At 36.2% G+C, this 24720-nt stretch overlaps 1 protein-coding gene across 1 annotated transcript in view; it reads left to right on the top strand.

Annotated features, from left to right (window-relative positions):
- Positions 1–14084: 14084 nt before the first annotated feature.
- LOC135198018 (probable chitinase 10) overlaps positions 14085–24720 on the top strand; it is a 156136-nt gene continuing 145500 nt past the window's right edge. The window contains exon 1 of the mRNA XM_064225371.1: positions 14085–14273. Within this exon, the coding sequence (XP_064081441.1) occupies positions 14271–14273 (3 nt within the window). The 5' untranslated portion in view covers positions 14085–14270. The remainder of the gene's footprint in view (positions 14274–24720) is intronic.

Genomic DNA, 24720 nt, shown 5'->3' with positions numbered 1-24720 from the left:
GCTGTCCACCTACTCCAACTCCCTGTATGGCTGTTTCAAACCGTGAATGACGTCACTGAAAGTGTCCCAATGCTTGACTTCAATATAGTACAAGTCAATAAGTCAATCTATGGTTCAATGACTCTGTGCCAACATGTAGAATGTCCGACAAGTCTAAGTGAATGTTGTTTACGTTTCGTACAATTCATTTTGGCTTTGGCATTTTGTCAACTTACTAGATAAGTTTGATATTTTTCACAAAAAGTTCGGGTAATTGCGGAATACTTATATAGATCTACCAAAGTTCGATTCAAGATATTTAACGTTACCCTCATTTTCATAACTAAGTACCGCTTTAATCACTGAAACATCAAGGTTTTGAATGTTTCTGAACGCGTCACGAATCCAGACCTGTCACGAAGTTTTCAGTGTTTTGTAATTTTGCCCTACGTGTCCGCAGATGGTCTTCGTGGATCTCATATAGTACCAGTAAAGCTGACAATTTTGCGTGTTAAGTATATCACCATCAGGTTCCTCAGTTCTTAGTGCGACCACCAAATTATCTCCGGAGCATTTGAAGTTCTGAGTCAGTAGGCTACCCAGAAGACCCTGTTACTCGTGCTGGTTACTTGTCATTATTTCTTGGCGAGATTTGGGTACCACAGCGAATTTCTTAGGAGAGGAACGAGGAACACCAAGGTTAACCACCACCAACTCTGAATAAAGGTAGGAATAATTTGGAAGTATTGATAAATAATAATTCTTGAGTTATAGGCTAATGTGCCTCACCCGATTAGGAGACTTTGTGCTACTTAGGCTACCCTCCAGTTAAAATCAGTTTCGGTACAAGAATGCCAGGTTAGCATGGAAAATACCTGGACTTAATTTTTAATGAAATCACCACTTATAAAGCTTTAAATATACATATAATATATGCATACATATGTATATATATTATATGTATATTTACTTACAGGACCTCTTTAAGATTGGATGATATCTAGCTGAGAGGATTATTCAGTTAAAGTTACAAGCTTTCTAGGACTAAGAGTCCTCACTGTCAAGTATCCGTAGATTCTACGGACACTTGGCAATGAGGACTGTTAGTCTTAGCAAGCTGGTAACTTTTCCTGGATAAATATCTCAGCTAGATACTATCAGTTTTAATGAAGTCCTGTTAGTAATTGTATTAATGCTCAGAACAATATATGTATATATATACATATACATATACATATACATATATATATATATATATATATATATATATATATATGTGTGTGTGTGTGTGTGTGTGTGTGTTTGTGTGTGTATTCCTTTCTCATATAGAATTTGAATGTATATACGTGCGTGCATATTTAAATAAAGTATGTATATTTACACTTATCAAAATTAATTTGCTTTATATATATATATATATATATATATATATATATATATATATATATATATATATATATATAGCCTTTTAAACCGACTTATGGATTTCCATGATACTAAAGCTCTGTCTGTTTCTAACATTGTCCTAGTTTATCATAGTACACTGAATGACAGATGTGCTTCATTAAGCGGTTTGTCTAAAAAAAAAAAAAGACAAACTTTTTGCCTTCTCTCAGACCCTTTCGAACAAGTGGATCTTTATGACATGCTTTATGAAAAGCACTATGTCATGGCCTCTGGAATGCATAGTGGCAGTATTCACTCTTAATAGGTGTGAAGGAAGACAAGTTTGGGGGTAAGGAAAGTCCCATGCACTGGTTGCTAGCTTTTGAAGTCAATAATGTACATTTCTACCATTGGACAACAGTCCTCTGAAAGTGTCTTTTATTTAAAGACGAAACAGGTTAGAATTTATACTCAGTGTTTCATTTTGCTCATGGTATGTGCACGGAGAGAGAGAGAGAGAGAGAGAGAGAGAGAGAGAGGAGAGAGAGAGAGACGAGTCATTACTCCCTACCATTACACATGTATTCTCCGTCACCCTCGCAATTGGTACCTTGACACGAATAAGTATTTCAATGATAACATTGTGTCGGAAGGGTCCACGTAAGTATCTCTAACAAATGCATAGTTATTTTACATTGTTGGCAATACCATCCTTTGGTGGAAAATACTTTCTTTAGTATGCTTTGTTTGAGAGGAACGTCATGCCGTTATTACTGATAATGATAGCAACAGTATCCTATTTTGCCTCCTGTGGTCGTGATAGTGTGTTATAAGTGTTTTCAAATAATTTATTATTATTATTATTATTATTATTATTTTTTTTTATTATTATTATTATTATTATTATTATTCTAATGTATTTCTTATAATTCTTTTCTGCTTCAATTAAAATATGGGAACAATAATTCGCCATTGTTCCTATATCGACAAAGAGAGATATATTAGGGTAATAACAATAAGTGAAATTATACAGAGAGAGAGAGAGAGAGAGAGAGAGAGAGAGAGAGAGAGAGAGAGAGAGAGAGAGAGAGAGAGGAGTGGGGGGAGTGTTTTTCTACGAATTAGATACGTTTTGAATGACCAAGTTTCATCAATACACCAACCTAACTCCAAGACCCTCATTAGCTAAGCTAGAACTGGCCAAGAATTTATTATAGAATTTCCATGAATTTTGACGTCGATCGAATTTTCAGTTTAGACGATGTTGGCTTAAGTGGGGACGGCTCCAGGTGACATTTATAGTCTCTTTGACGGTAATGAGACTCAGCTGTGTCACGTAAGTGTTCGCTTATCGGAATTTTTATAATTTATGGTCGCAGCGAAAAAATCAACATTTGAATGATTCAATCTTTCGCGTGTTGACGAATGCTTGACCAATGTCAGTCGGGTTCGGGCAATTTACGGTTTGCGCGGTGCATCGACCCTGCTATCCGCAAAACGGCTATTTCTTATTTAAGTCAGGTAATTCGAAATAATTTTTCGACGTGAATTCGTAAATCATATCTTCGTTTTGTTACAAAACTTGGATTTAAAGTTTATTTTCGACTTGTTCATCGTTATACATTTATTTTGGTGCCCATTACTGCTTTAGTGTTTTTTTATAAATCCCCGTATAGGGTGTCGCCGTCTGTGCACCTCACGTGGTCCACTGTAGGCATGACTAAAATGATGTTTGAAGTACTCTTTCGTTCCCTAGCTGCACCCACTTCTTAGCCTTTTATTTTATCTCCATTTCCGCTTCCTTTCTTCAGTTTTGCTTTTCAGCTTCTCTAAATATTACCTATCAGTGCAGCAGTGGGGTCTTGTGCTTCATTGCCATTATTTTCCGGATCTCTTTCATTTGCTGTCCAACCACTCCAACTCCTCCTTTACAGTGGGTGGGGGCTCCAGGCAATGTTACCTCTCAAATTCTCAGCACTTATTGTATGATGGGGTTACTACTAATCCCTCGCCTCCTTCACCTTGGATGTCGATGCAGCTCACAACAGTTGAATATCAACTAGGTACATCAATCACTGCTAAAGTGGGTTTCGAACTTTCCCCCCGCCCTCTCTCTCTCTCTCTCTCGTCTCTCTCTCTCTCTCTCTCTCTCTCTCTCTCTATGTATATATATATATATATAATAGTATATATATATAATATATAGTATATTTATATATATATATATAAATATATATATAATATATATAATATATATGTGTGTAATAATATTTTAAATATTAAAATATATAATATATATCTATATATATATATATACAGATATAATTTATATAAATATTTAAATATATATATATAATATATATATAATATATATATAGTATATATATATATTAATTTTAATTTATTATATACACATGTATATATGGTATATATACTATATTAATGGTATATAGTTGTATGTATATATAGAAGTGTGCGTGTCTATATCTGCATCTGTTTAGATATAAGTTTTAGGAGCTTGAACCTTCTTTAGAAATCATGAAATTCAGTGGACAGAACTTGATTGATAATAGTTAGTTAAATGATTTTCTCCGCCAACTAAGTTTGAAATAGACTGTTTTCGTGCACGCGCGCGCGTGTGTATCTATAATTATTGGAGACCATTTTATTCATTCTAAGATCTTGAGTTTTCATCGGTTTAATTGTATTCAGAGCTGGCTACTCGTTTGTTGTATATCATTTTATATTGATAAAAGACAATGACAATATTCTAAGAAAGCAAATTCCCCAAAGGTAACCTCTAGCGGTCAAGGGTAAATGTCAAAGACGACAGCTATCTATCTATCTTCTTATCTATCTATCTATATCCTTGGGGACGAACCTATGAAAGGAAAAATATTACGTGTATCTGTAGAGTAACTTAAGAAAAAAGCTGTTTTATCATTTGTGATTCAAAGTTAGAATTTATACTCAGTGTTTCATTTTTGCTCATTGTATGTGCAAGGAGAGAGAGAGAGAGAGAGAGAGAGGAGAGAGAGAGAGAGAGGAAGAGAGAGAGAGAGAGAGAGAGAGAGAGAGAGGAGTTTCATTGACTTCTCGGAAACAGCTAAGTTTTATCTTTAGTGCTTTCCGCCCATCATGTTGAAATATGTTGTCTTATCATATATGATTCAGAGAGAGAGAGAGAGAGAGAGAGAGAGACACACACACACAGAGAGAGAGAGAGAGAGAGAGAGAGAGAGAGAGAGAGAGAGAAATGTCACTGGTCCCCGAAAACCTCTGGTTTATCTTTTGTGCTTTCTGCCAATCGTGTGAATTCTTTCAGAACATGTAAGGTAAATGTCTATCATACCTTTGCCAAAAGTCAAGTAAGATTGGCTTTCACACGATTCGCTTTTCTGAAGATGACATCAATGTACATCTCGTTTTTACTTCCCGTTTCGTTAACAATCTCGAAGTTGCATCCAATTGTTCCTTGAGTTCATTGTTTACACCCTGGAAATATTCTACACGAATGCACGCATGTGTTTCTGTATCTGTTTACCTGCCTGTGCTATCCTAACGACTCATTATTACTTTACACGAATGCACGCATGTATTTCTGTGTTTGTTTACCTGTGTGTGCTATGCTAACGGCCAGTGTTATTTTGCACGGATACACGCATATATGTTTGCATCTTTTACACGTCTAGAAAACGCTTTTCATCCTCAATATCTCGAATCGGCAATACTCTCGGTTGCCCTGAAGGTTTCCTAAGGTCAGTGCCCGGTCGTGCCCAGGCACGGGCAGTAAAATCGCAATAGTGTATAGAGTAATGCTCAGGATGTGGTTTACCCTTCACAGAAAAAAACCAATAAATGTTTTAACTTATTGCTATCATGTTTTTCTGCTGCCTAGACCGGTTAAATCTCTTACTTTTATTGAGTTTCTTATTTTATTTTGGGGTGGGGTGGGGAGGGGAGGGAATGGTGGCCCCAAAGACTGTCGGGTGGACCTGCATAAACTCTCTTATGATAAGGAACAACATAACATTTTCCTTGCCTCCAATTGAATGCATCTCCAGAGAGGTGTATCATGATTACATTGTTGTTCTTGAGACATCACTGAATTTTTAATGGGTTTCTGCACTTTCTTTTTTATTTAACAATTTTATAACATCCCTTTCTGTACTTCTTGTTACCTTCCGTTTTCTCCTTGTTAGATTTTATTTATAAATTTCTCATTTTTACTCCTCCCTATTCATATTTTGCCAGCTTCCTCCCATCATGCTGTTCAACCTCTTTAACTATTGCTGCATCAACTAACTGTTTTGTTGGGCTTTCCGACAGTTTCACCTTTGGAGCCGTTGACTGCATTTCATTTACTTTTCCGGATCTCTTTATTTTGCTCTTCAATCTCTCCATCTTCCCTTTTGCACTATCCCGGTTGTGAAGAAGATGGGAGTTCTTCGATAATGTTTGTGCTTGAGAGGTATCATGGAACAGCCTCCCAGAGGATGTCGTGCAATTGGTACTTCGGAAGTTCAAGCGGAGATGCAATGCTTTACTACCCTAATACAGTTCAACTTGTATTTTAATATTTTATTTCTTTATTTATTTATTAATTTGTCAATTTATCTGTTTTTTTTAAATAATTGATCTCCTCTTTTTGTATTTCCCATTACCCTCTTTTACTTTTTCGAATGAACACCATATTTTTTGGAAGCTTGACGTTCAAGTCAGTGGCATCTATGGGCTTGTTCCATATGAATAGGGTTCATCTTCTGAATAATAACAATAATAATGTATGTCATTCATACTGATATCTCATGGCACTGGCCTATAGATTCCCAGGGTCCGACTGAGTGGGCTTGTTTCTGGAGTAGGAGTCTGTCCAGCTTCCCCCTTCCTTCAAGCTGTTTCAGAGAGGGAATGATTGTGGTCATGTAATGCTCCTAGTCCTATCAAGAAAGTTTGGCCTACACTTGACCCACCCTTACCTTGTTGGTGCCATCCCTTTTTGGGGAGAGAGGGAGGAGACTTTGGAGTCAGCTCCTACTGGAGTCATCTGTAGAGGAGCTCCATGCAAAGCTAGGCAATAAAATTTTCAGACTTCTTTTGATATCACTTGAGTAATCACTGATACTGTCGATGATCCGCGGGGTATATATATATATATATATATATATATATATATATATATATATACATATATATATATATACATATATATAATATATATATTAATATATATATATATATATATATACTGTACATATATACATATTTATAATAGTTAGCACAGACTCCTCCCTCTAAAGTAACTGAGACTTTTATTAGTCTTGTATATAAGAGAGACCCAACCTTGATCCACATTTTACTCTCTTTTGAGGACCTAAAATAGTTCAATCCCGTAGGGGGTGTCTAGTGTTGTCATTTCAGCTCACACGGTGCACTGTAGGCATTACTTCAGGTTCATTGCCACGTTCTTACGGCCCCTAGCTGCAGCCTCTTTCATTCATTTACTGTAGATCCGTTCATATTCTCTTTCTTCCATCTTACTTTCTTCAACCCTCTCCTAACAATTGTTTCATACTGCAACTACAAGGTTTTCCTCCTGTTACGCCTTTCAAACCGACTTCTCTCAGTTTCCCTTCCAGCACTAAATGGCCTTCAAGGAACTGCAAAAAACCCAGATATGTTGATGATAAACAAGCCAGTTAACGAAAATATCGTATGTGATTCACCCTCGTCCCTCCAAAATAAGAAGATACGACAGAGTACAAGACCTTGAACTCGCAGTGTTTAGAGAACAAAACTTACCTGTAAGAATAAATGCTCTAGATAAACCTAAGAATTGGTTGAAATATAGAAGCATTCACACACAAAGTACTGGACGACGTAAAATGTTCTTACTGTGTATCTAATGATCCCACGCTTGTATAGAGCTGTGGAGCATCAAATAGGAATACCCATGGTCAATGTATAATACCGATTTAAAATTAGTACAAGATAGAATTAAAGGCGATGCGTGATATATCTTTGTCTGAAGTAACTCGCAAAAATTAGGCTATCTAACAATATTCGATTAAGTGTTGATTTGTAAAGTCTGATCAATTCACTGACACCAAAATTAATTCATAACCTGAACAGGATATATTCAGCTAGATTAGTAGGGTATAGGTTCGTTTAATCGATTTATCAGTTGTTTCCACAGAGTATTATGAAAGGTCCACCGTTTCCTGCTGCCATAGTTCAGTCTTGCTGTCCAGCCTCTCTCACTGGTCCATTTTTAGATCCTTGCACTCCAAATTCTTTATTTGCTGGATTTTTACTATATATTGATTAGATGATCAACAATAACAAAATGGTAGTTAATTTCACCTTTCATAATCTATTAAGACAAATTTGCAATACTCTCGTAAAACGGAAGAGGTAAGTCCACACTCAGTTAATCCCAAGCACATGAAAAAGAAAGTTTTAAAAAAATCAGAAAAAAGAGAAATTCCGTCGTCGTACCTCATGAGACATTGCAGATGGTTCCGAATCTGACGAACATTGACAGCATGTGCTCATGCTCTTGAAAATGCAAGCGAGGCCGTCCATGAGTTGTAAAGACAGCCATAAATTTCTCGCTTATCAGCGGCGTAAATAGTCAAATCTGCCAGTTTCCCGACGAAGGTATAGAGCTCAAGGTGGTACACAATTCTGACAGAAGAAGAAATGGTTCTTGGTCCCTAAGCGCTCGCTCCGCAAACAGTTGCGGGCACACAACACTACTCGAGTGAGGTGCAGAGCTTTTTAATTTAATACAGTTTTACTTTACAGCTTTCATGTTTCATGTTGCTATTAAATTATTAAAATTGAGACAGAACCCCCTTGTTTTTCTTTACGATTTTAAATGTCTTGAGCTTTACTTTATTTAATTGTACATCAGACTGTTTATTTGAATCCTAGACCATTACTCTTTTCTGCAACAAGAACGCGAAAAGGTGACAAATGTTTCTAAACTAATTATTACCAAATATTGTCAATAAATTTCTGTAATTTACTTTGAACCCTCTCTCCCTTTAATTTTTGTTTTACTTAGGAGATTATGAGCCGAGTGCTGAAGAATCTCTTCTGCTTCATCTCCCGAGGAAGTTTGTCGCGACAAAAACTTTCGCATTATAATATTTTATGGCTTTTATAAACACTTTGATTCGTTGTTGCCTGTTTCTGTTTTTTATTATTCAACAAGCGTATATTTCGCGCATAATAATTGGCTACTAATAACGAATTTAGTCGGAGATTTCTCAGGTTTTCGCGCGCGCGCGCGGGAAAAGTGTTTATTGATATGATCTATCTTCAGTTTTAGTTTCGTAGGGAATTTTCAGCATTGAGAGTTAAGCTGTACAAAGTATTTGGCTTTCTATTTAGGAAGCTCAGATTTATCAAATACCAGTTCAGCTTCGTTCGAAAGCGTCAGTGCGAAACCCGTAGAGTAATCAGAACACGGAACCTAGTTAATCCTCGTCGTTGAGCAGAACTAACAATTAGGCCTATAGATGAAGAGTGCTATATATATATATATATATATATATATATATATATATATATATATATATATATATATATATAAAATTCTACTGGTCACTTTTGTACCAGATAGTCGAATGTAAACATAATAGCCACAATGCCATCGCATCTTCTCAAATTCGTCACAACAAAAAGCATATGGATCTAAGGCCTTGTAGTGACATGCGTATCTAAAAAGTGTGAAGATTCCGAGAAGTTAAGAGGGCATTATGGCTATTACAATTATAAACTATATATATATATATATATATATATATATATATATATATATATATTATATATATATATATATTACATATATATATATATATATATATATATATATATATATATATATATATATATATATGTGTGTGTGTGTGTGTATATATATATATATCTATATATATATGTTAACCTTTAAGCTCCTGGTTAGACCTTGTTGGGACGAGGTTGCTGGACTCATGTCCTCTATGCTGGTTGTAACTCGGTAAGTAACTATTTTCCTACTTAGATTAAGAGAGGCTCAATGGATTTTTAAGGAGGTGGCTCTATAAAAAGTTTTTTTTTTCCGTAATCAAAAGTGTTTGGAGATCACTCGAGCATCCAAGGTCCTGTCGAAATGTACCGATTCGTCCGTCTTGTGTTCCTAGTTATCTCTTTTCGTTTAATTCCTTTTTATTTCGGCTTTTTCATTCCCTTTAGTCTTTTATGTAAGTCCAGCAGGAACTTAATGTGTGTGGAGTTTACACGTCAGATGAACGCATGCCTTCCACGCGCAATGAAAAATAAAAAGTGAAACAGAAAATTCCCACGATTCTGGAAAGTCAAAGCGCCCATGCGTGATTTCCTCTTCTTTCAGTTTTCGTGAGTAATATTCTCTTGAAATTTCAGCTCTTAGTCATATGCTGAACCACCACGTCACTTCACTTCCTGAAATGGGAACGCTATCAAAATGACTAGCCGAAGCAGGAATGACTATTTATTAACGCCCGATGCTGTTGTAGGACCCTAAATCTTTATCTTCAAGGTATGAATAGTTGTGTCATGGCGAGCTTTGACCTAGGACTAAGTTTCCAGTCACCAGTACCGATGGTGGTCTCCCGAGCCAGGAAAGCATGACAGAGTCGCTCAAATAACAGAACTTCGTGATTTCATTCAGGACGACTCAGCGGCGTGGTTGGTATGGTGTTGGCGTCCCACCTCGGTGGTCGCGAGTTCGATTCTCGGCCATTCCATTGAGGAGTGAGAGATGTGTATTTCTTGTGATAGAAGTTCACTCTCGACGTGGTTCGGAAGTCACGTAAAGCCGTTGGTTTCGTTGCTGAATAACCGCTGGTTCAATGCAACGTAAAAAACAATACAAACAAACTTCACAGTAACTTTTTTCCTCTACCTTGGTAGCGCTGTTAGAGCACTTCACATGGCGCACTGTGGGCATTAATAAATAGTGTTTGGAGCATCCTTTCGACCCCTAGCTGCAGCCAGTGTTTAGCCTTTGACTTGACTTCCATCCACGCTTCATTTCTTCGGTTTCGCTGTCCAACATCGCTAACTATTAGTTCTTAATACAGGTGTGGAGTTTTCTCCAAGGTCCACCTTTAGAACCTTGTACTTAATATTCTATTATCTTTACTCTTTCCGTTGCTGTCCAACCACTCCAACTCTTTCTTTTGACTGTCTTAATCGCAGAATGGCCGAAAGTGCCCATTCAGTGCTTGACTTGACAGCCTGGATTTCGTGAAAGGAATCCCATCAATTAAATCTTTGGTCAGGTGCTGGTGTGGGAAAGATTCTTATACAAGAAATTCAGAGGCGTTCTCTCTCCAGCTGTTCAGCAGAAGAGACGGAAATTGAAAAAAAGAGAAGATAAATAGAAACAAGAAGAGATAGTAAGAAATGAATGAAAGAATGGTAAAACGTTTGTTTCGGCCAGTTGTTTCATACTGTGTTAATTTTTTTTTTTTTTTAATATTCATAGGTGGGTCATTATTCCCTCGACAACTAGATGCCAGTGGTTTTCGAAATATTTTTATAGCAAATGTCAGATAAAATATTTTCATAAATATATAATAACAAGTGGACTACTTTCTCCATATTAATTTTATAATTTTTCAATATATATAGCCCATGTATGTGTATATATTCACACACATATATATTCAAATGTAACATATTTGTGATTAGACCAGGAGATTCAGTAGGTTTAACAGTTGTTTAAAAAAAATTCCAGTTATATTTATAAGGTCCTCAACTGCAAGAATTTCTTGTGATTGTTTTAAGAAATGATAACAAATGTAATTCTTTGTTATGACTTTATATTCCCGCTGTGTCATTACACTGTTGTTTTAGAAAGCTTTCGTTAAACTTCAGGATTTTATTTTATCATATTTTCCAGTTCTTGAATCGTAATGTTTTTTTTTTTTTTAGCTTACTGGTTTAGTTTCCTGTTAAAGAGTTTTTATTTGTATTTATAGTGTTTTCGTTTTTATTTTTATAGTTTTAGTATCATTTCTAAAGTTTTCAGTATTCATGAGTTGTCAGTATTATTTCTAGAGTCTTCAGGACTCTAGAGTTTTCAGTATTATTTCTAGAGTTGTCAGTATCATTTCTAGACTTTTCAGTAGTATTCATAGAGTTTTCAGTATTATTTCTAGAGTTTTCATTATTCTAGAGTTTTCAGCATTAATTTGAGATTTTTCAGTATTCCAGAGTTATCAATATTCTACAGTTGTCAGTATTATTTCTCGAGTTGTCACTATTCTAGTTTCCAGTTTTATTTCCAGAATTACCAGCGTTATTTCTTGAGTTTCAGTATTCTAGAGTTGTTAGTATTAATTGAAGAGTATTCAGTATTCTAGAGTATTCAGCATTATTTCTAGAGTATTCACTATAGCTAGAGTTTACAGTATTCTAGAGTTGGAAGTATTCTAGTTTCAAGTGTTTTAGAGATTTCATTATCACTTGTAAATTTTTAAGTATTTCTAGAGTTTTCAGTGTTATTTTCAGTACTAGGTCTGTGTTTGGCGATAATGTAACAAATTTTATAGTTTTTCTTATCTCATGTTAAATCTGATGTTAAATATATTTTACGAATAATCGGTACTCAGTCCAAAACACATATTTCTTGACCATAATTTTTTTTTAATCATAATTTTTTTTGCTGATATTTTTTTTAAATACCAGCCGTAACGTATATCTTATTTACCTCCCATTAATAAGTTACAGGTCCTATAATTATCACATCACAGTCAGGTGTTATTTTAACGTGAAAAACTGCTGAATCTACTGTCGTAAATGTACAGTTATACAGTTATAAGTTCCTTGAGCTTTCGTATTTCCACAAAGGTTTTTTTTATTGCATTTTTGTTCCAGTATTGTATTCTTTTGAAGTTACGTCATAACGGAATTTTTTTTTATTGACAATGACTGAACTTTATACCTAAAATCCTGATTCGACTATGAATATCGTTACAATGTAGGCGAAACAAATAGATTTTGGTTTTACATCAAGAATAACGCTATTCTGCATGGGCTGGCATTCTTGCGTTACAAAGTCAAGAATGTATGAATTATAAATTTGTACTCAGTTATTCTTTAAGAAGTTCAATATCGTCCAAGGCTTCGTAGATAATTTTCTGTTACTTTTCTTTTAAAAGTTTAACTCAAAGTTTTCTTCTGGATGTACAAAATTGCTATTTAGAATTGTGGCATCAAATTGTATGCTTTGATTTATGCGAAAGGAACGGAAATGGGCATCTGCACATCTTTTACAGAGAACTTTCATATATGAAATTAATAGGAGATTCCAATACAGAAGAATATTAGGTATTCAGTAGTATGGGGGGCTTTTATGGCGACAAGGAAAATGAATGGAAATGAAGGACAATGGTGACATTATCCGCTGAAGCAATGCTGTTAAGAATGTCCTCTCACTCGTGATTGTTTCCTAAAGATTTTTGCTAATTGCACATTAACAAAAATGACTGAAATAGCCTCTCTCTCTCTCTCTCTCTCTCTCTCTCTCTCTCTCTCTCTCTCTCTCTCTCTCTCTACTTTACTAGTTCGCACAAAAGTGTATCTCGTTAATTTCGGAAATTAATTATTAGAAGCATGGGGTTAAATAATAATAAGATAATATAATTAATAATAATAATAAATAATAATAATTAATGAATATTATAATATTATTATTATTATTATTATTATTATTAATTATTAACACAACTGCAGCAACTGATGCCAATATTATGAATAGTAATTGTACTGTAATATTAGTAGCAGTACGACTGCATCCCCCCTCACCCCTCTTACATTCCCAGAAGGAATCCAAGGATCCTGCTTCCTTCTGGAACGACCCAACTCACGGAAAACGAGGAAGTCCTTCTTTGCTTTGCTTTGCGGATCGGGCTTAGGTAGGATTCCTGTTACCAGCTCCTTCCATTGCTGGTCACTTGCAACGCCTTGGTCTTATTTCCCAGCCTTCTGATTGGTCAGATTCTCCGCAGGTAATCGGGGGAGATATGCGGGGAGGGGAGGGTGGAGGGGAAATGGAGTGTGAGGGGGAAGGGGGAAGAAAAACCCACCCTTCAATCGGGGGAGGGGGGGGGGGCGGGGGGGGGGGCGGTGTTGTCGGGGAGCGGGCCGTAGGGGAATTTCATACTGCTTTTGATCTGCTGTACATATTTGTTTCGACATCAATCTGATGACATGGTGATGATTATTAATTATTTGTTTTTCAGAATTATTATTATTATTATTATTATTATTATTATTATTATTATTATTATTATTATTATTATTTGAAAGAAATTGTTTTTTGTCCGTAAATGCTGATTCCATCTCCCGCTTTTATGTTAATACTATATCTATGCATCGTGGAAGAAAAGGCAATTAGGTTACAGATGTAAAGTCGAAGAAGAAGAAGAAGAAGAAGAAGAAGAAGAAGAATGAATGGAAATAAAGTCGAGAGAGGAGAGAGGTGTTGGTGGAGGAGACGGGTGGCAGGGGACCGTGGGACATTCCCAGAGGGAGGAGCACGTTCATTTTGGGTGGGGAGGGGGCTTGAGGTATACGGGGGAGGGAGCGAGGAAGGAGTGGGGGAAGTTGGGAGTCATGGCAGAGAGAGAGAGAGAGAGAGAGAGAGAGTTGGTTTTGGAGTGACTGGGGCTGACAGAGCGAGCGAGAGTTACAGTGTTTCTGGGAGGTGGTGAGAGTGGGTCACGAGCTAGGAAGTCCTGACGAGTACCTGCCTGACGAAGGAGAGAAAAGAGAAAGACGAATTTTTTAAACACTTGTTTGAGTTTGATATTTTATAAGGCCCGAGGTCCTCCTCGTCTTGATCCTCTGTCTATTCACCCGCAGCTAAAATGGTAAGTCATCTCTGACGAGTTTTATGAAACTTGAGGGTGGAGAATCTCGTTGGTGTGTTGATGAGTGCCAGTGGAGCAGAGAGAGACCTTACCTTACAGACCTTACAGCTCGTTCGGGCTTCCCCAGGTCCCTCAGTGTGAGGCACCTCTAATGTCTACCAGAGAATTGCTAATGCCCGGTATATTTTACATCTTCCAATCTTGGATGGTCTGGGAGAGAGAGAGAGACGACAAACATAGTTCTGGATTCTTATGATACATCGTGGTCGTGTTTACAATCTCCTTCTGACTATCCGGTTATAACACCGTGCTTAAAAACCAGAAGAAAAAACTGCGGTTCTGGACAGCTTCTGTGCTCCGGGTGTCACTGAAAAATCGCCTTTGTGCCTCTTCCTAGTTCTGACAACGTTCAGCTTTGCTTAACTAACTGCAAAAGTTCACCTGTTTCTTCAGAGACTTGAATGGAATGACCAGTCACAAAATTTTAATGTTTTAATTTTTTAATTGTTTTTATTTTACGATTGGAGTGAGTCTCCCTTTCGCTCGTTGACTCCATGAGTGCCACTATACAGTGCCACCAAGCTCCGAAGTGAAGCTGTTGAAGAAAAGCACCTTTTCGAAGAGAAAGCAACGAGTTGAAGTGTTGAAAGTGAGACAGTGCCAAACTAGAGCACTGTTCTTCGGACGACGGTTTGCCGTTTAAATGTGGGACAGAGAAAATGAGACAGGTGGTGGCCACCGGAGTGTGTGTGTGTGGAGGTGCCACTCTGCCTTTGATTATTCCTCCTGCTCCTTTCACATAGTTTTATTTGATTGTCTTGGCACCGTGATCACGATGATAATGATTCGGAGAGGCAGATGGATAAACGTGTTTCAGTAAGGCTCTGTTGAACAAAATCACTGAATACTGACTAAAAATGTGTATGTATATATATACACACACTATACACATATATATTATTTAGCTATACACTAGACCTGGATTTGAGATATGTACGGTCTTTAACTGTTAACTGACAACTGTGCAAACGCATACCTACGAATATCCCAGCTCGACGAACGAACAGATTAATTTAGCATCAATCGATTTTTTGTCTAAACGCAGGACTGCATAAGCTTTAAATTAGGAACCAGTTGTTTTACCATAAGAAGTGCAGTGATATGGTGAAATTTTTCCTTTGAGCCATTTTTAGTGAGATTTTTATGTTCTTGTGACAATTTCAGACCGATTGTTTTCCTTAAATGAACGTAACTCGAATGCTATGCATTTAAGTTTCCATAATTCACATAAATAACGTTTCTTAGTTATTCGATGCTTATATATATATATATATATATATATAGATATATATATCTATTATATCTATATGATAATATATGTATAAACACATGTATAGATATTGATTTCAGACACAACCCATAATTTACTGTGAATCATCTTGATGGAGTATACATGTTTGCACTGGTAATGAAAGACCTCAGTTAGAACCCCTTTTCTGTAATTAAACACTTTCAGATTAAAGTGACAGAATTATGTAACCCAAGAGTTACACAGGGGAAATATGACAAAGTAATTCGCAGTTCGTAGCCGGCAGTAATTCGGTCTAGCGTACATGAACATGACAGATAATTCTAAGATATGTATAAATACGGCGTTGTCAAGGAACAAGTTGTAAATCAAACCTGTAGAGTAAACCTGTAATAAAAGGACTGGGAATTTTGGAGAGTTTACTAGAGGGTTTTGTAAAACCTGTATTAAGCAAAACTGTATTACTGGCGATAACAACTGTAACTGTCAGCAGATTTTTTTTGTTCTTCGATCAAAATAACATTCTTTCACATATTCTCTTTCGCCAGGACTTAAATGCCCAACTTAAATGTTCAATATCTCAAGTTAACACTTATTCGAAATTGGTAAAGTTTTTAATTGAAAAGATTCGATTGTCTCTGAAAACAGTCGGGGAAGGAGAACGTGGCCTGGTCGACGCCGTGAATTGCAACTGCAGTTGGACGGCAACATTCGATTATTACTTTCACCGCCGTTGAACTATGGCCAGTTTTTGTTTAAATATAATATAATATATAATATAGTATATACATACAAATATGTAGCATGTATATATATATATATATATTATATATATTATATATATATATATATATATATATATATATATATATATGTGTGTGTGTGTGTGTGTGTGTGTGTGTGTGTGTGTGTGCGCGCGCGTTTGCATTTACATCTTTATTCCAGTTTCATTTGTTCGACACTGAAGCACGAATTCCACATAAATACAAAAGCCTAATGAAAACGATTTCACTTTCTATTACTTATCGTAGAAATATAACCGCTTTTAATCTCTTTTTCGAGACAAACACACAACACACACACAAGCTGTTAAGGTCTGAAAGTTTCATAAGAGAATAATTATCATGAAAGGTTTCTTTCCACTGAGAGTGGTCAGCCTTGGCTGGAGCCACCACTTTTTTGAAAACTGACGAGTGTGTGTGTGTGTGAGAGAGTATTTTTACCTGACTGACTTCGTAAGTTCCTGTTCTACTTTTTTTTTTTATTATCATGTCGCGTGGGTGAAATAAAATTTTTAGAAATTGTTGATCGTCTAAAAATTTCATTTCATTTTCAGGATCGTGTTCTTGCGGTTTTTGTGTGTGTAATTTTTGCTTTTAAACAGGTAACTTTTATATATACTGTATTCGTTACATTTTCGTTCAATTTGGCTCAAAAGGGACCGTGCTTCACTAGTTTGCGTTATTTGCTTGTAGAAGCACCGATGAGTAGTGAATATGTCTCCCTGTGGAATTTCTCGGTTCTAGAGGTCCTTTATTCATCACATTGTTGGACTGTGGAACAGCCTCCCTGAGGATGTCGTACATTGGTAACTTCAGAAGTTCAAGCTACGATGCAATGGATTACAACCCTAATACGATTCTCCTTGTATTTGATTAATTTAATTACATTTTTATATTTATTTATGAGTGTAATTTATCTGTTTTTCTAATAACTGGTCTCCTCTTTTTGACTTCCCTTTACCTTCTGTTACTTCTTTCGAATGAACATAATTTCATAATCATTTCATATAATAAGGAGTAAAAACCAAAGCAATTCTGACTCCCAAAAGTAGGTCATTTGTTTTATATGTCCGTGGGTTACGTAACTGTTAGTGTAATCATTATTTTAGGAAAAATGCGACTCGTAGCGAGCAAAAACTGTGCCGCTGAGCTTATTTCAAAGGGCAGCTGGAACGCTGACCTTTAGTCTGTTAACGTAAGTTCCTTCAAACTAAACACTTGCCTGAAGTTGCTTCTTGTCAGCCAGTATGCTTAAGACGATAAACAGTTAACTTTGGTGCCCTTTTAGACCTCACTAGGCACACCCATTCCAACCTTGACAGTGGAAATGAGTCCAGATTTGTTCGGATTGCTTCTGGAGCCTTTCACTTGCCGAGTTCAGAACTTAAGTGCTGGAATCAGTGCTGGAACTCCCAGTGTGGCGTTCCGCTGGGCGGTGTTGTGGGTCTTCGTTGTCCTTTATTTTTAACTTTTTTCCAAATGGTTTGGCCGTATATTTGAAATGTAGCCTGAAGGTACTATTGGCATTTTCGTTCACAATAACGGATTTGTATGGAATAAGAAAAAGAACACCATTATTTCGTTAGGCAGGCTTGCACATGAAATATGCTTATTTGTGAAGAGAAATGTAAGAGAATGATTGTAAAGTACAGTTAATAAAATTTATACGCATACATATATACTATATATACTATATATATATATATATATATATATATATATATATATATACTATATATATACATACATAATATATATATATATATATATATATATATATATATATCTATATATATATATATATATAATATATATATATATATATATATATATATATATATATATTATATATAGCGTGTGTGTCTGCATAAAGCGTCTCAGATTACCACCAAACTTTGAAACTTCCCAGATTGCAGCAGGACCACCTTGCTTGATGGCTTGATTTCTGCAAGCGCCGACGGCTGCATCTGTGCCGATTGGGTTCGATATGTCTGCAGCCTTGGCCTATTCCTCCTTCCCTTCTTCCTCTGCGTTTCAGAATAATTGCAGCACTGTGTAAGAGCTCTGACGCCGCCCCTCCCAGGCATTACAATCAAAATCGTATGCCAAGTGAAATGGTTTTATCTCTATATTTGCCAAGAGTTTTTTTTAATGGATTCAGAGTGGCTGTGGGAGGCCTTTTGAATGCCTGAGAAATGGGAGGCATAGGGCCATAAACTGTCTCTGAAAGTATCCAATTACCTTTATCTGTTTCGGTGTTTCGGTAATGGCCAATTATACTCGATCATTTTCTGACTTTTTGGTTGCACGGCCATTGCTTCCTTTAATTTATGGTGATACATTCAGCTGTATTGCGTCATTAAGGCCTGTCCACTGCAAACAATGTTTCATAGTGTGGACAGGCCTTAACATTTATATATTTGCAATTTATAGGTTCAAGGCACTCGTCTTTTGCTTTCGTATTATACCAGTTCTGTAGGACAAGCTTACCTGTATAACAACAAACTTACGTACCGTTGTGAAGGGGTTACGCAAACACGGTTGAAAAGGATGATGATATGATGATTGTTATTATTATTCAGAAGATAAACCCGTACTCACACGGGGCCATTGACTTGCTATTCAAGCTTTCAAACAACTTGGTTTTCATTTGAAAGACATTACAGAGGACGATAGGAAACGCAGAAAGATGAGAAATGCTTAAGTTTTAGGTGCATTGTTTGAGGGTAGTAATGCATTGCATCTTCGCTTCAACTTTTGAGGTTCTAATTGTACAACATCGTCAGATTCTACTGCAGAAGCCAATTCGGATCTCAGCCTTATCCTGTTCAGTTCAAGATTGAAAAATGATGGATTAATTTCCATTTTAAATGTAGATGGAAATTATATATATTCAACAATATTTATGATTTTAGCGATTTTTGACCATAACAAGTGTATTGGGAACTGGCAGATAGTACGTAAAATGATTAAATATATGATTATGTATATAATAATCTATATATATATATATATAATATATATAGATATATATATCTATATATATATATATAATATATATTATTAATATGTTATATAATAAAAAGTATAGTTCACTTTGAACTCTAGACCATGACCGGCATCTGACATCGTTTACACCGTAGATGAAGTTACGGTGCAATCATTTTCCTTTTGTTTCGTAGACTTTAGTTCCAGATTTACAGTTAAGGATAATTCTCTCTCTCTCTCTCTCTCTCTCTCTCTCTCTCTCTCTCTCGTCACTCTCTCTCCTCTCTCATCATTCCAAGACGTCACAACGAACAAATTACTGAAATAAGAGCTCGTTTGGATTTTCAACCAGTTAGACGAAGAGGATAACTCTCTCTCTCTCTCTCTCTCTCTCTCTATCTCTCTCTCTCTCTCTCTCTCTAACGGGTCTTCATTAAAAGAGCCTTGACTTGGCATTAAACGTAAACATTATGTTGTCTTTGTTGATGACGAGCAGATTTTCCAAGTGTTCTTTTTTTATTTTTTAAAGGAAACCTTTCATCAACATGACTTGTGTAGTACTTCATACATTCGATAAATTATCTTTTTTGCCTTTATTCTGGTCCTCATTGTCTTGGTTTGAGAGAGAGAGAGAGAGAGAGAGAGAGAGAGAGGTGTATGGCTTTGATGATGGACGTTCATCAACACTTTCATGAGGGCTTTAATGAAAGGAAAACCGAAATATGAATTATTACTATGGGAAGTTTGAAATCTTTTTGGGAAGAAATATTTTGCCCAGCAAATATCCTCTCTTAACTATGGGGTTAATAATCAGTAAAACATTATTTTCTAGCGTATTATTAAAAAAATTATATTATACATGAATATACGAAGGAATAAACGAAGTAGAGAGAAGATAAAAAAAAGGAAGAGAAACGTTGTCAACTCTCGCGAGCTTGGCGCCAGATGTGCCAGAGTACAGTTGGACGCATGCGCGGAGAAAACGTTCTCTCTCTGGTTTTGTTTATTGTCTATTTTTCTGTTGAAAATAAGAGCTTGTGGAAGCAGAATTAATCGTTATCTCTCTCTCTCTCTCTCTCTCTCTCTCTCTCTCTCTCTCTATGATTCATATCCGGCATCAGATTCTGGGTAATTCAAAACCATTGCATGATAAGAGCTCTCACGGAATTGAACGAGAAGCCTCTCTCTCTCTCTCTCTCTCTCTCTCTCTCTCTCTCTCTCTCTCTCTCTCTCTCTCCTCTCTGGTGTCTGTAAGTCTGATTCAGCTTCAAGGTATGATTCTAAGAATAAGACTTTTTCCTTTTTAAATCCGCTTGTCATCTGTTGTTGCTGTTAATGGAGGAAAAATTTCACTCAGGGCTAAAGCATATTAGAAGATTTCTGCTTTCGAGAAGTTGAGTATAAATTTATTTTAGCTTTGCTAAGATAAATCTAATATATCAAGTAGGGCTTGATAGGTGAACTAGATAGATTATGATATAATGAAGTGATCTATGTATAGGCCTACAAAGAGATAGATAATAATAATAATAATAATAATAATAATAATAATAATAATAATAATAATAATAATATAATTATTATTATTATTATTATTATTATTATTATTATTATTATTATTATTATTATTATTATTATTATTATTATTAATCAGATGATAAATTACTATTCATATTGAACAAGCCCACAGGTGCCATTGACTTGAAATTGAAGCTTCTAAAGAGTATGATGTCCATTTGAAAGAGTTACAGACGGTTGTAAGTAATGTAGAAAGATGAGATCGGTTATTTGAAAAAGAAAGAAAAAATCACTGAATAAATAGATAAAAATATAACTAAATGACTAAAATACAAGATGAATTGTTTTACGGTAGTAATGATTGGATCCTCGCTTGAACTTTTGAAGTTCTATAATTTCACAACATCTCTGGGAGTTCTGCGGAGGAGCTAATATTTCCAGGCAGTCGAGTCATTCACCAAAATCGTAAGGTATATTCTGTCAATCTTAACGAGACGTTCACCACCGGTACTTTCACGCAAGTACTGTCTAGTACGGTATACCCGGACGGTGATGAATAAACCATTTACTGTCACAGTTTCAGACTTCTGCAGACTACTCCTTGTTAAGACTAGGAGTCAGTTTTTGCTTCCTTTTTGCAGTTGCTTGTGTCTGGTTCGTAAAATGCCAGATGATGCTCATAGTTAAGCAGTAAATTTCTTTTTGTTATAGTTATAATTTAGAATCCATGCTGTTTTTTATGATCTACGCTTGATCCTAAGCATGGTCTAGGCTGTTTCGTGTTTTGGTGGCAGGTAGGCCTGCGATTTCATGGAAATTTATACCATTGTTTAAAGGTTATCAGGAAATTAAATCTCATTAAAGCTGTAGCATTCGGCTTATGCTTCTCTTATGTAGCACCAAAGGGTCAAATTTCCGTTATTCCGGATTTGGTTTAACGTCCGCAGACTCCTCTCCGTCAAGACTTAAAAAGTCAGTTTTTGCTTCGTTTTTGCTGTGGCTGGTATCTGGTTTACAAAATGCCAGATGATGTTCTTACGTAAACTGTTAAACTGTAAGTTGTCTTTGTATACAGTTATGTTTTAGAATTTGGTGGAGTTTTTATGATCAACACCTCATCGTTCGCAGTTAGGTCTAGGCTGTTGGATTCATGAGACTAGTCTACGCATAAGGTGTGCAATAGACCTATGCTTTCATGAACATGAATCTGTTCGTTTAAACAGTGTCCGGATATTAATCTTACCTAAGCCGTAGCATTCGACTTACGCTTCATTTTATTCAGGATCAAGCGCCAAAATATCCGTTACTCCGGATTTGGTTTAATGTGGGTAGAAAGTTGCTTTTAAATAGGGAGAAAGCAGAATTATGTATTGTCAAAATATCATTATACAGATATCACCATGAAAGTCGCTTTGGTAATTGGATAAACATACTCGCACACACAAATACGTAAATGAATGTCCCAAAATGCGCGCGCGCGCTCACACTCTACAAACGTACATATTACAGTCACCTATACGCCCTTTCTCCTTAAATGGGTCAGTTCCATGGGCGTGGGGATATATACCTTCCGGTTTACAGAAAGTCTTCATGGAATGAGGTTGCTAGTCTCTCGCCTCTTCTACCTTGTTAGCGACTTGTAACAGCCGACTAACTACCAAATACTTGCGATTTACTTTATGTAATGGAAGTCGAGATTTCATTGACTAATTGTAGCTTCCTCTCGACAACGTACCCTTAGACATCGGTTGCATTTAAGCGAACTATATTTTAACACCATGTTCATGTTGTCATACCTGCCCATATGCCATTATTTTAATTAACCGGGATCATTTGTTTCGTTTTTGTCAATTTTTGCGATTTTGAATGGGCAAAAGAGCAGTTTGATAGATATAGTTATAGATTAAGATAAGAGTTTCATATTACCGAGGCTAACCGGCCCGCTATGAGATTGCATTGATATCACTATCTTGAATATCAGTTACGGTAGCCTTGTTTGAATGGCCCTATACTACTACTAGTACTACTGCTACTACTACTTGTAATAGTACGAGTAGTAGTAGTAGAGCTGCTACTATTACTTCAGCCAAAAGAGATGGATAGGTAACAAATCAAAAATCAAGCTACTACGGATGAATTTCACTCGTAAATAAACATAAGTCTTTTTTTGACAAGAGAGCGCTTACCGACTAGACCTATACATTTTACGCTGCCCATAATGATACCATTTCACCGTTATCAGTCGGAACCAAGCCAAAAAAGGAGAATCTAACAAAGCAGCAAGGAGAGAGAGAGAGAGAGAGAGAGAGAGAGACGAGAGAGAGAGAGAGAGGGGGGGGGGGCGCACCCCTCTTGTTCCGTGACTCGTGTGCAAGGAGGAATGTGGGTCATTTTCTTCGTGGACGAAACTGAGAGTGATCGGGAGGATTGGAACTTGCTTATGGGGGCCATGCAGCTCTCCGATTTTGGGGCTGAATTGGTTTATCTCGAGAAAAAGGAACGTTATCGGTATTAGTGAAGCTTGTGTTATCCGTTCATTTGCTGTATCTAAAATGATAGGTAGCTTAGATTATAAGGATACGGTGTAAGCCTGGTATGTATCCACCTTTGTCGAAGTCTAGGGTAAAGTCGTGCTGAGAAAAAAGAGGCGTGGAGGCAGTTTGATTGTTTAACTTCAGGGCTAAGTATTTTATACCAAGAGACGGGAGGATTGCCGAATATAGACAACTCAGCCCCAGTAGCTAACGGCTCCTTGACAATCGAGGCGAACTTTTAGTAACATCCGAACAGAGATGGATACAGACCGGCTTAATACCGGGATGTAAAATCAATAATAAACTGAGTCACTGATGCCTTTGTGTAGTCTAAAGCTGTCTTTCTTGTTTGCACAGTTAGGTCTCGAGTTCCTACTATTCACAATTAAAAGAACTTGGTAATCTATTTATAGTATTAGGCTGCCTACCTTATAATCTATTAATATTAATACGCTACCTATCTGGTAGGCCTAATCTACGGATCATTCACTCTTTCTTGACATCTGTTGATAGGCCTACATTTATAGTGAGAGATTAGATCACGCCCTTTGGACGCTTGCAAGATGGGGAAATGTGTATACGTGTATATAAAATGTGAGAAAGATCAGGAGAGATTCATATACCATTGTTACGTATCTTTCAAGGATACGAAGCAGATTTATAATTTTATCTCCGGGGTAATGTTTAACACAATTCTTTTCTCTCCACGAATCCTACTTCGATTTTCGAGGTCAAAAAATAAAATTGTATAAAATGTAATAAAACCAAGTTGTATTTTTAGCGCGTTTTTAAAACGTCACTTAGTTGTGAAACGCGCGATTGTTCTCAAGTAGTTATCGAAATTAAAAAAAGTAAAGAATGTTCGCTTTATTAACCAACTGCTGAAAACGACGATAATTGCAAATTGCTGTTGCTTGTGGGTCTATCAGTGATCTGCTGTAAATATACAGTAGATCACGTTAACATTATGCTAATTTCCATTTTGCCTTTTTATATATAAATACTAATGATAGTCTCCCTGAGAGTGTTGTGCAATTAGAACTTCAAACGTTCAAACGAAGATCCAATGCATTACTAGCCTGACACAATTCACAGTGCATTCCAATAATCTATTATAGTTTCATTTATCCATTTTTCCTTTGTAATAACTGATCTCTTCTTTCTGTATTTCTTATTAGCTCCTGTTACTTCTTTCATTTGAGCACTTTTTGCGTTGGAAGCTTGAATTTCAAGTGATTCGACCCTATAGGCTTGAATAATAATAATAATAATAATAATAATAATAATAATAATAATAATAATAATAATAATAATAA

The sequence above is a fragment of the Macrobrachium nipponense genome, chromosome 21, assembly GCF_015104395.2.
Source record: "Macrobrachium nipponense isolate FS-2020 chromosome 21, ASM1510439v2, whole genome shotgun sequence".
Lineage (NCBI taxonomy): Eukaryota > Metazoa > Arthropoda > Malacostraca > Decapoda > Palaemonidae > Macrobrachium > Macrobrachium nipponense.
Note: the sequence above shows the minus strand (reverse complement) of the source record. Positions and strands in the feature narration are given on the sequence as shown.